General features: G+C 36.8%; 2 protein-coding genes across 2 annotated transcripts; one reads left to right on the top strand and one right to left on the bottom strand.

Annotated features, from left to right (window-relative positions):
* LOC18596322 lies at positions 1-4,622 on the bottom strand. The gene is made up of 7 exons (XM_007024725.2): positions 4,305-4,622; positions 3,512-3,910; positions 3,349-3,401; positions 2,544-2,581; positions 2,023-2,341; positions 1,120-1,433; positions 1-903 (listed from the first exon to the last, which is right to left on the bottom strand). Exons 1-7 carry the CDS (start codon positions 4,315-4,317, stop codon positions 291-293), a joined length of 1,749 nt encoding a protein of 582 aa, XP_007024787.2. The 5' UTR covers positions 4,318-4,622; the 3' UTR covers positions 1-290.
* On the top strand, positions 11,167-13,107 carry LOC18596320 (RING-H2 finger protein ATL3). Its single transcript, XM_007024722.2, has one exon. The coding sequence runs from the start codon at positions 11,767-11,769 to the stop codon at positions 12,649-12,651; it is 885 nt and encodes a 294-aa protein (XP_007024784.1). The 5' UTR covers positions 11,167-11,766; the 3' UTR covers positions 12,652-13,107.

Genomic DNA, 13,188 nt, shown 5'->3' with positions numbered 1-13,188 from the left:
TAAAAATGAAGAAAGTAATACTTTTTCATTTAAGAACTAATCTAATATTAGAATTTTAAAAAAAGTACTGACAGATACATCTGTGCTTCAAGTGCCGCAGTAATATCAATAGATTGATTCTGCCAATTGCAAATATTAAATAGAGCTGATAATTGGGAAAACTCCACAAGTCAGTGGCAGTGCCCAAGCTCCTTCATGAAGATTGTTGGACTCTTGCAGATAACACATTGCAGTATATGCTCAGTATGTTCAGGAAGCTCAGATGAATATCTATGTCGAGTTTATGATATTTATGAAGCTTCTTCAGTCACTTCAACAAGCTTACCACGGACCCATTTCCTAGTTACAGTAACTGGTTTAGAGGGCACGTCACCATCCTTCAGCTTAACTTTGATTCCATTTGGTAGAGGATTCCTCTCATGTTTGATAATCCCATTTGTTTCCAACAGGTCAACATGTTTAGATGAATCAGACTTCTTAATTAAACTTTCAAAGTTGAGAGTTGATAAACTATAATTATTCGAGCTCGGAGAAGTAAGTTCATCATTGTCACCGTTCACTATCCTCTGGAACATGAAGTTAGGGAAATTAAACTCCTCATTCTTACTTAATGAAAGGTTTTGCTTCCCATTTACTTCTTTCTGTTCTGCTTGGCTCAAACCACTGTTTTCAGATTCGATTTGCGTTTTCTTTTCAACCTGGCTAACTGGTTCAGCTGAGTCAACAGAAATATATCCACCATTCTCATCGGATGTAACCTGTCCTCTCTCAATGGATTCAATTGATTGAATTGCTTCTGCTATAAGCTTTCTGGTTTCAATGAGGGAAGCTCGAGCAACAGGGCTCTTCACTGCAGCAACCTCGAGGGCTTTCGCAGCCTTCTCAGCTTCAGCAATTAAAAGTCTGCAGTGTCATATATGAAAGCATAGAGTTATCCAGTGAATTAGCAACCTATTTTTCTCATTGCTACAAAATATGTAAGAGGATGATGCATGGAAATGATTAAGAGAAATATCTAAGAAGGTTTGAACAGGCATAGCAACCCTTGCATTTCGCATTGCTACCATTCATGTTATATGCTTGCAGAATATAAGCCAAGACAAAGAACAAATGGCTAACCTTGCTCGTTCAACAGCTTCTATTTTCCTGGATTCTTCTGTTGCTCTTTGTGCTCTGATGTTCTTTATCATCTCAAGTTTGGAACTTGCCATAGGATCCTTATAAAGTGGTTTATTTCTTCTTCGTAAACTTAACCGCTCAATTGGGCTTATAGTCTCACTAGTAGAAGAATAGTTTGTGTCACTAGCTTTCCTCTTTGAGGGGCTCTGCTTGGACTGTGTACCACCCGTTGGCTTCCTCTTCGGTTTTCTTTCAGCCCCAGCTTGTGTGCCATGATATTTTGCCAAGCCAGAGCAAACTCTTTTACGGTATTCCTATTCAGGGAAATAACAAGAAACAAAAACCCAAGTTCAGATGCAACTATAAGGATACCTTGGTGGTAATTAAATCAGTATTAAGTGACATCAGTTGGAATAATCCCATCTTGGGTATTCTCAGTCCGCAACAATTCAATTGACTATAGATGCCTAGACGGTGGTGAGGGGAATTAAGGCAGCTAAACAGTAAATATTGACAAGGTTGAGATTTGGGTGTCCAGTTTGAAAAGAAAATAAAATAAAAGTACTTGGGAAAGTCAACAAGCTCGTAATCCAGATCCAAGCTCGATCTGCATGTGGATAGAAACCTCCAAACCTAAGTTTCCTCAGTTGAATTGGGTCTGACAAGAGTGAGGTGCCTAATAAAATATTCAGGTTTCCTACTATGCTAATATCACAAACTTTCCCCTTTCTCATTGCAACACTATTTTTCCACTTTTTCCATCCTTTTCTTTATTTATTTGTGAAGGGTCACTACAATTTTGGCATCAGTTGGGATCATTTTTATGCTGAACTCCTATAGGTTCTGCTTGCTATCCATGACATATCTTCACAGCTGAAGGAAAAAAATCGTGCAAGCACTTACGGGATCAGCCCATTTGGCTGCAATGGCCGCTGCAATTTTCCTTCTCTGTTCAAGGGATTTTGGTGCTCTCTTGCTACCTTTTGTTCTAGGCATCGTTTTCCTTTCTTCGACACTTTCCAACCAATCCTTTGTCAGCTGCGCAGCTAGTATCTTGTAAGAATCCCACTGCAGCTCTTCCTCACCCAAATAGCCTTTTCTAGAAGCTTCCGCAATCAAGTTCATCCACTCAAAGTGGCAATTTTCCTGCACCATTAACTTCTCACGGCGCCTTTCCCATCCCATTTGCACTCCAATTCCAATTTTTTCTCTTGTCTCTTTGCTGTAGGATCATTATGAAGAGAGTCAAACAAGGTAGAAACAAAAGCATATATAAATTTCAGATATTTTGATATATGGTATTTGAAACCCAAGTACAAGCCAATTCTGGACAGATATAAGAACTCTGAATGACTAGGACTTTCTAGAATTTAATAGATAGAGATGGCATTTTAAAACTAAAAGCCTGACAAGAAAGTACCCACCTCTGAGCATGTCCAAGGTTAACCAACTTCATTTTGACCTGCATTTCCAATTTATTTTAAGAAGTAAAAAAATCTGGTGACAAATAAATGTGATTGCATATGAGATGAAGAAGATATTTTCCTTTCAACTTGGTGTAAGGCAATCTCAATATTCCATAGATAACACCATCAATTCCCCATTCAACTAGCACATTTCCATCTTTTTTTTTTTTTAAAAAAAAGTCATTAGAAATGCTTCATTCTCAAAAGAGATCGGTAGAGGTTCACTAATGTGAAAGGAAACTATGAAAGAAAGAAGTAAGTTCCAGATATACAAAATTTCAAATATATAAATGAAACATTCCTCATCTATAAATGAACAACTTTTTTTTGACAGAGTATAAATGAACAACTGATTGGAACACTTCAGACAATTCAAATATAGATGCTCTAGAAAGATGAGAAACTACAGCAATTAGTCAATTTATGCTATGGCGTGGGGGAGATCTCATTATTTAAGGACAGATAGATCAGTAGATTCACACAATATTCATACCAATTTTTATTTTGATTGCAATGAAAGATTGCACCTTAATAATGTACAAAATAAAAGGATGGAAGGGGGGCCTTCTAAGAGTTCACGACCTGACCTTTCGGTTTTTGTTCTTAACCAGGAATGAATTAAATGATTCAAATGTGTACCAGACGACAACCTAAATGCTGGAGAACAGGTTTATTGATGTAATTAATTTCACTCTATGCAAACACAAAAACATACAAAGTTCAATCCACATTCAAAACATAAAAAATTCTTACATGACATCACCTTAGGATTCTGCATTGCAAGCCTTGTTCCCTCCCTTATCCGTTGAAGGGTTTCTGCAGATACAAGTATACGCATTTGTCATAAAACTGTAACAACAATGCACTAAATAAAATAGAAACAGACTGACTAGTGCAAGAGCCTAGGTCAATTAAGGGAAATTTACCGGCACTGTGCTTCCTGCCTTTGTTCCATGGTGTGTTTCCCTTATTTGCTTTAGAAATCCGCATCCGTCTTAACTTTTCTCTCTCATCCGGTTCCTCATCTGAGTCTCCCGACTTCAAAGATTCAAGCTGAGTGGACGAAGGACTTGAATCACGGCCAAGCTGTGACGTATTACGTCCATCTTCTTTTGGAACTGAGCACTTGGGTTCAAGGGTAGCAACAGCTCTAATCTGGAGTTTACCACCTTGAGTCAGAGTCTCCAGGTGCCCCACATGAAAATTTAGCCTTGTAGGAAGTTGGGAGGATTTCCATGGATTTGACAAAACTTGACCCTGGATAAGAGTTTGAGCCCTCAATGGAACCAGATGACTTTGCAAGGAAGGTTGAGCAGTGGCAATATCTGTCCAGGCAGCCAAGCACAACAAAGATGCTCATAGTTAATTATCAGCAGAAGCTGGTGAAAGAAGCACAAACCCAAGAGAAAAACCAAATATGAAAAAGGACCAATATATTTGCTGCAAGAGTTCTTTTTCTGGTGAAAAGAACCAGAGGAGGGACAAATAAAATGACAACAAGAATTCTTAACAACCTATCAACACAAAATCCATACAAGTAACCCACTTTCGTCTACCAAAAGACAAACTCAACAACTACAAATTGAAGCTAAACTTGCCAATTGCGAAGGCAAAAAAATCTGACATATTTCTTCTTCGCAGTGGTCAGAAGCAGTAAAAATCTCTTGAACTAAAGCAAAATAACGGAAACAAAGAGAAACCCAGAAAGGAAAAGTCTACCTAGTAAAGGCATGGGAGCTCATTCAGCCCAAAGGATCAAACTCTGGACTTAAAATCTTGTCTCAACAAAATATAACAGCACAATTGAGACGCCAGCATTTCAGTAACCAAAAAAGAGACAGCTTTTTCTTTCTTTACAAAAATGCTGATAATATCAGAATAAGATAGATGTGGAGAGAAAGAGAAACTGAGTTCGGCTATAGAAATTTGAGATGCAGAGAGTGTTTTGGAAGAGCCAAAAAAGAAAAGAACGTGAAGCGGAGAGAGCCACACACGGTTAAAAAGAGATACTCGTCTGATATTTGCAGGCGCTGGGTTTTGGATAACGAGTTCAGTCTTATACTCTCTACTTTTTCCGAAAGCCCGCATTGATGTTAAAGGGCCTGGTGATTTGGTGGATTTGGGTTTTCATCCTGGCCATCAATTTTTAGGCCTCCAGTTTTGATTTGATTAGAAACGAACGGATAGAGTGCCCATCAACAGTTTATTAAAAGCCTATGCCCACATGATCTTTTATTTCACTCAAACGACTTATCCTAATAGTATTTCACTCGTAATAAAAAGCAGGATTTGTAATGCTAAGAAGCTGATCAAATTAAGAAAATATAGGCTGCTTAAATAATTTAATTTTATTTCATATCAAACTCAATTATTAAACAAATTCAAAATTGTCACACACAAACGTACAAGAAGTTGGTTAGGAGTGGTTTTTTACCTTTCATATGTACATTTAATTAATAAAAAAAGATTCTAATTTCCTGGTATCTAGAATTTTAAGGAAAAATATCAAGGAGTCCTACTAGTATTCGGCCTTTGGCCTTTTCGTCACATGATACATTGCATATATAAATTCATGAACGGGTAGGCTGGCCCATATTTATTGCATGCTTCAAGCCTCAGCAATTCAAAGGAAGACGCCAATTTTACACGTTTTCAGTATAAAGCTTTAGCTTTTATGATTTGGTCATTTAACTAATTGCTGGAGTTCTCTGACTGAACATCTAGACCTACTGTTGATAGCGGACATGTTTTAATTTGTCAAAGCCGGGAATGGAGTAAATCTTCAACGAATATAAGACGAGGGCCACGGGTTTCCACCTCAGCCTCTTACGACCCAGTTTCCATATTGGCCACTTGCCAGTATACACGGCAGCAGCCAGCGCCCCTGGCTTTCCTGTCCAAGAAATAGGATCATAAAGTTTGACTCGGGCCAGACCAAACAAATTCCTCCGAGATTTCTTTCCTTATCCCCAAAACAACCGACTAAAACAACTTGCTTGAATTTGAAGCTGTGCATCCCAGAATTCTATCAAAATATTCAGCCAAGATGCTTCCAATCATCTTGGTTTTCATGGCTTTCCTCGTTATCAGCTGCCTCCATGTTTACGACAAATGGTTAAAGCAATGGTTTGGAAAAGGAAGCAGCAGCCACGAAATGGATTGCGTGGTGTGCCTTAGCAAGGTCTCCAAGGAGGAAAAACTCCGAGCGCTGCCCATATGCCACCATAGTTTTCATGTTCACTGCATTGATGCCTGGCTCAAAGTTCGTCCAACTTGCCCTCTTTGTAGGATTAACGTAGCCCCTCACCGCAACTTTGTCTGTTCTTCCTTGCTTTCCTTTGCCACAACAATCGGTGAATGGATTGAGAATCCTCTTTCTTTGGAGCTTACGTCGGCAGTTTGTGAGAGCTTTGGGTATATTTAATGAAGTTATCTATCTGGCCGGCAAAGGATCGATGATCCATTCTTTGATGGGTTCTTCTTAAAGGAGGGAAAAACAGATACCTGTATAAATTCTTTTATTGATTTTCTTTTGTTTACAACATGGTAGGCTGAAATATGATTCAATTAGTTAGTTGATTGTTTGCTGCCAAAAGGTTACGGGTTTATCTTATCGGAAGCATCAATTCTTTTGTCCCGATGGTACAAGGGAAAGAAGGAATAGTCAGTTTGCTCTTTGGATTCTTTCTTTGTTTTTTCTCCTCCCTCTTTCTTCGCCGGTAGTAGTAGAGAAATATAACTTCATTTTGTTCCTTGGGCCAAATGTCATGTTTCGATATCTTGCACTGGGGCCTAAGGAGGGTTTTCTGAGATCCTAAAGTTGAATCTGAACATGTAAATAGAGATGGTAAATGAAAAGATATTTTTATTCTTCACTATTGTAGCTCAATATCCACCTCATTGTTCAACAAATAACAATTAATAGTTTGTTTATGACATTTTATTATTTTAACATTGTATCACCACTCACCCATTGGGAGTTTCCATACTTAGAATTCTGTTGGTGTTGCAAAAAAAAAAAAAGGGTTGAATTAAATCCAAAGATTAAAAGAAAAAGTACTAGTATAAGTGCGAATTAATGGCAAATAGAAGGATTAAGATTTAAAGTATTACTCGTTTCTAGCTGCAGGTATTACTTAATGGAAATGGAGAATTAAACATTTAAAGTGAAATTAAGCAGTAATTTATGATAGATACAACCGTGTTTTCTTAAAATTTGGCTAACTAAAAAGGCTAAGATGTGGACATAGGTAGATATGGGTGTGGTGGCCGGCTAGGCCGCCCCGGCCTGGCCCCTCTTCCCCAACCTCAAGCCATTACCTAACGAAATGACAGGATATCATAAAATCAGGTCGATTGAGCCTATGGATCCTGCTTATCCACTTGTCACAAAACTAAAGGTTTATGATATGACACCGTGAGACAACAAAAGGCATTGGGTACGAAGCAAAACCCAACTTTGAATTGAACTATCAGCCCATAGCCAATCCAATCTGCTACAATGTGTCTTTGGGTTTTTTTTTTTTGTCTGTGGGATGTTGGGCACGTATCACCGAAATTCAAAAAAAGTGACCTGACTTTTTCGATTTTAATCTTTCTAAAAAGAGGTAATAATAGATGTTTTTATTTTTTAAATATTTAATATAATCATAAGTATATATATATTTTTTATATAAAAAATAGGATTTTAAAATTTCTTTTTAAATTAAAAAAGTAATTGATTGTTATGTTTTATACCCAATAATCATTGAGATTCCGAAATCTTTACTAGAACTTCCATTCACATTCTTCACGTGACTTAAATTAAGTTGGAGAACATCCCTTTGAAACCTCAATGACTCAATTTGCTTGAAGTTGTAATGCGGCCATGGCTCATGAATGCGACCTGACAGAACTAATCAATCTCATGCACGACAGCTCGCAGTAGGCCAAACATAACCAAAAAGAAATAAAATTGCACCAAACTACAAGTAACACAGCCCGTGGCAAAAGACTCTAATAATTTCAATTAATGAATACCGAACTATTATTAGTATTAGTATTAGTATTATAAATCAAACCTAAAAGAGTGTTATAACTCGAATTTAACTATCTAAGATTACATGCTTATATATTCTATTTTTAATCAGTTGGTACCTTTGAATAGATTCTCAAAGCTTTCCCCTTGATCTTACCAATCCGATTTATGAATTTAACTTGAGTAAAATTTTCTTCTCTTTATTCCTTTTTGTTTTTAATCCTGCCTCTAAGAATTGAACAAAACTAGTATAGGGTAATCTGTCTTGTCATGATGTATAACGGTGGGTTTGAAACCTTAAAACAAGAAAGGTACAAGTTAAAAGTAAAGTAGAGCGGCTGATTTTCACTAGGGCAAATCAATCCCTATGGAATAATATTAGGCCTGTTCCTTCCATGAACTTTCTCAAAAGCCCGCCACCGCCCACCCCCCGGCCCCCCAAGACAAAAGAGTGATTAGTGCTCACAATTCATCCACGTCTCTATGTTTTATGGTTTTTACCACTTGATGGCATCGATTGGCCATCATGAGGACAAAACATCATTCCCTGTTCATCATTTTGTCTCACCTTATTTTGTTGACTTTTCATATTTTCGAGTATTCAAAAAATGTAAACTTAAAGCCCAAAATTGTGGCAAAATCATGCGAACAATATTGTTTCAATGTGGGAACAGCAACAGCGGTTAAATGCATGCAAATTGCAAAAGCTTAAATTATAGTTCGGTCTTGCAAAAACTAATGAATATTCAAAAGCTGAATGATTTTGGAACTTGATTGTTTTGCGGTCCCAGTCGTGAAATTTGTTTATTGCCTTTGTAATTTTTATCACCCATGGACAACATGATTGCTTTAGTATAAACCACCAAGCCACAAAAATAGTTGTCATGTAACAATTGTTCATCGAGCACAGAATTATTATAAACGGTGGACGTTCTGTACAATTATGCAAACAATATGAATCACATAATTACAATTGCAACTGGAATTCTTATTTTTAAATTTAACAACAAATAATGATTGAATAAAAGTTTATACTTGATGATTGTATTGTATAAATTCTGTACATTATTAGTGAATCAAATGTTATCACATTTTTAATAAATAAATTCAAAAGTTGAAAACTTTTAAAAGTAATTAAGTATTTATAATCTTTAATTTTATTTTTATATGAATGGACATATTGTGATCAAGTGATAGTATTATAATATGACAATGAATAAATATAAACGCTTGTAATAATTAAATATCATAATAAAATTTTATAAAAACTATTTGAGATGCATATAATTTACGTTAATAATGTAATCAAACAAATTATTAGCTTTAAACATAAAAACCTTTCACCTTGACATGTAGCAGCCCACGTTTAAAAGATGTTAATATAAGTTTCATTTGATTTATATTTTTACAAAATTGTAAAAAATATAAATCAAACCGAATCATCATAAATTCTGTTTTCACTTTGAATCCGGGAAGTGATAAAAATGTGCGGTTGAATTGGAATGTTGTTTGCGGAGTATGGGGAAGGTTGGCTAAAACATGTTTGATTTTTGGTTGAGTTTCAGTTGAAACCAACCCCCACCGTTTTCCATCCATGGTGGGACAACCCATCAAGTCAATTTCTATTTACTGCGAATGTTGAAAAGCGGGTGCAAAATCAGCGGTATTTTCGGACCAAGGTAATCAAGAATCAAAAGGATTACTGTTCTTTGAGACTTGTGTTTTAAAAATAAAAACTAAAAAGAAGGTGGAAATTAAAGATTTGATTAATTGGGTAACCCATGTGAAAATTTGTCGGCTATGAGCCTATAGATGACCTTACAAAAGCAAGTTTCATGTAGTTATTCCGTTAGTTGAAATTATTCACCTATGCTGTCCACCACTCACTCAGTAAACAGTGTTTGAACAAGCTTGAAATGTTAGTACCACTACCCTTGACATTCCTTAGTCCATAATCAGAGCTGAATTTCGGGGTTTGCCTTTTAATCTCTTAATATCACCCCAAATAATATCTTAAAATCGGTGTTAATTTAGACCTAATTAATAGTGTCTTTAGATATGATAAATTAATGAATTTGATTTGGATCATTATTTAAATTCGAATCATTTTGAATTTAAAATTGTTTTAGATTTCATTTAAAATAAAAGTGATGATTAAATATTATATTTTTAATAATAAATCCGAATTGATTTTAATTTCGAATTATTTCCCATTTAAATTTTTTATCTTTTAATAAATTCAGATTTAATCATATTCGAATTTTTTTCAAACAAAGTGCATTGAGTTCAAATTCACCTTACCCCCTCTAATTGCCCTATTGAATGGTTCAAATGCTTAAGACACACAATTAGATGAGCATTGAGAGCGTCTCCACTAAAGTTGTGAGCGGGGCGAGGGGGTCATGGTCATGGGTCATGGGTCATGAGTCAAGACTTGAACCTCAAGTTGGGGTTTAAGGTTGTTAGGTATGGAGCACCAACGTTCCATCCTTCCGTGAGAGAGAAGAAAAAAACAGTTGCAATGCGATCTCAAGATTCTTTGTAATGCTCTGCCATTGCTTGGGTCTATTGCATAATCTTTATACCAGTCAATGCCACAATCAAAGTCAACATTTCTTTGTTCATAGACAAAGATGCATACCATAGCTTTACCTATAAAATTTGTGGACGATATTTCTTTAATACCACAGGAACTATTTCCCCTTCTGTTTTTGGCTCCCCCTTTGTAAAGTTCAACGGTTCGTGTACACAACATTGGTTCGGCCTCCCCCATTTTCTATATCCTCCGTTGCTCTAAGATATGGAATTTGATTCTAGATGCTTCCCATATTTAATCATTAAGAGAAGGTTTTACAATTGATTTACATTTGCACAATCAACTTTTTTTCATATCGGATACAGATTTCTCATAGGCACACATACGTTAAAATATGATTAAAAGATGTTTATACTGTTTTAAGCAAGAATGATTGGATTTGAGCAAAGAAGGCAACGAGGGAGGAATGTGAGCTCAGATTGATGAAAGCAAAGGTAGTTATTTGACTACCTAAAAAAGAAACAAGGTAAGGAAAAAGACCAAGGCGTAAGTCTAGAGGCTGTTTCCCAGAAGCTGGGTTGGGAAGGGAACTTTTTATTTGTGTGTGGTTGTATTGACAGGAGAGTACCAAGTTGAAAGGTTTGATAGAAATTGACAAGTACTTACAGGATGGAAATTTTGTAGGTGGGAGGATGACCATATGTCAAATCCAGTAATTGAGGTGAAATTTCACCTTGGGTTGTTCCAAAAACTAAATGAGTAGTTGATCACCTTCTAAACTGCAAAATTTTGAAAACAAATGTCTGAGCAGCGACACAACAGGATCAAGGATTTGGAAACGTTGAAACTTGGGTTGTCATTTAGTGGCAAGAAATTTCTTTAAAATGGGATCAAAGCTTTGATAATGACAGGATTAATTTATTACTGTTTGAAATGAAGAATAAAAAGTTTACAAAATGAAGAAAAATAAAAAAGAAGTGGTAGAATTCTAGTGTCCCATGCGCAGCCTATGCCTATGTTAAAGGCCATGGCAGGAGTCAGAAAGTTGGACCCAAGTAGCGTCATCTTCTTCACTTGTTGCAGCTCAACCCCCCTCCCCAACCTCTCTCAATAGCAAAGTCCAAAAAAATCTCTCTTTCTTTGATTCTTTCTATATCAAAGTCCTCAAAGTGGACATTTTCTTTCGGGATCTCTTCTTTGAATTCTCTTCCAACTTGTATCTACATTTTCCGTCCACCTTTCAAACCCACCTGTCCAAATTTCTTTTCATTGCTTCCTATTAAGAAGAGGAAAAACCCATATTGTTTTTGGAATTTAAGCGCATTTTCTCATCTGGGTTCCCCTCATTTCCTTCCATTTCTTTGTATTTGTTTGGTTGCTTTCTTTAGATGTTAAACCCGAGTTGGGTTATGAAATTTTAGACCTTTTCTCATCCGGTTATCCCTCATTTCCTCAGGAAACAAAAATCCCACTTGAGTCTGCAATTCTTGACTGTTTCTTATCTAGTTAGCTCTCATTTCTTTTCTCATAAAAGTATAAAGATCTAATCTTTTTGCAGAATTCCACTCAAATTCTCATCTGGGTACTCTCATTTCCTGACAAGTTAAAAGCTTTGTCGTCTGCAAGCCATGGATAAGCCAGGCTTTGATGAATCAACAGCAGTGGCAATAACAGGGAAGATCATGGTCATAGCCATAATTGTTCTCTTCTTAGTGGTGGTTTTTGTTCTTTTTCTTCATCTTTATGCTAAATGGTTTTGGTGGCGCATTGAAGAACCGACTCCTCCTCCCTCACGCCGCAACCGACGCCGTTTTGTCTTTGCTCCAGGGCAAGACACTGCTCATCCTCTACGTGCAACTAAAGGCCTTGATCCCACAATTCTTGCTTCGCTTCCTGTGTTAATGTTTCGCCAAGAAGAGTTCAAAGATGGACTTGAATGTGCTGTTTGCTTGTCTGAGCTTGTAGAAGGAGAGAAAGCTAGGCTGCTTCCTAAATGCAACCACGGTTTCCATGTTGATTGTATTGATATGTGGTTTCAATCACACTCTACTTGTCCTCTTTGTAGAAATCCTGTTGCTGCTGTTGAGGTTGAGAATTCAGGTTCTGTTACGTCAGGAGATGAAGTTAATGCTAATGTTAATGGTCATGTTCAGTCTCCACAGGATGGTTTGGCTTCTGGGCATTCGGCAGATTCCCCTAGTTTTCCGACAAATGTGTTGTTTTGGGGTAATCAGACTCAGGTTAGCAGCGGCGGTGCTTGTTTGGAAGAGGGTGCATCTGCTTCTGCTTCTGTTTCTGGTTCTGGTTCTTTTGCTTCGTCTTCCCTGGCATCTGGTAGTGGTAGGCAAGAAGGGATGTTGGTGATTGATGTTCCTATGAATGTGAATGAGAATTTCCCAGAGGAGGAATCAAAGTCTCCAATGCCTACAAGATTGAGGTCTTTGAAGAGGCTTTTAAGCAGGGAAAAAAGGGTGGCTCCCAGTAGTTCAGGAAGCAGTTCTGTTGATGTTTGAAGTTACTCAGTAGATGGTTGAATATAAGGAGCTGATTTTCCTGAATATCTATTTTACATTATCCAAGCAGTAATGGTTGGAGATGATCAAATTGGACTCTTTCCATCCTTGAGAATTTGTGGGGTTCTCTTGGGAAACAATGGTTTTGCTCAATGATATGAGTTGGGCATTTTGAGGCATTCAGTCTCTTATACAAGATGTTGGTAATTCTGTAGCTGAAACAGGTTTCGAGCAAATGTTTGAAATAGGTGATGTATCTGGAGACAATGGGCTTCTCTGCATCACGGAGGTGAATGAATCTATCTTCTCCTACAATTTATGTATCAGAAACAATTCCTTCTTCTGCAGAAGACTTTGTTTCAATCTGGATTCATCTATTGTAAAGCTATTAATCCAACTCCTCAACATTTTTGTTGCTTATCGTGCCTTACGATTAACTTGTGTTTTTGTTATTGATTTCTTGATAGTACTGCTGTGCATAGAATTGAACTGCAACAATTTCAAGCATGCTTGAAATATATCATCCAATAAATTTAG

Source organism: Theobroma cacao, chromosome 6 (genome assembly GCF_000208745.1).
Source record: "Theobroma cacao cultivar B97-61/B2 chromosome 6, Criollo_cocoa_genome_V2, whole genome shotgun sequence".
Lineage (NCBI taxonomy): Eukaryota > Viridiplantae > Streptophyta > Magnoliopsida > Malvales > Malvaceae > Theobroma > Theobroma cacao.
Note: the sequence above shows the minus strand (reverse complement) of the source record. Positions and strands in the feature narration are given on the sequence as shown.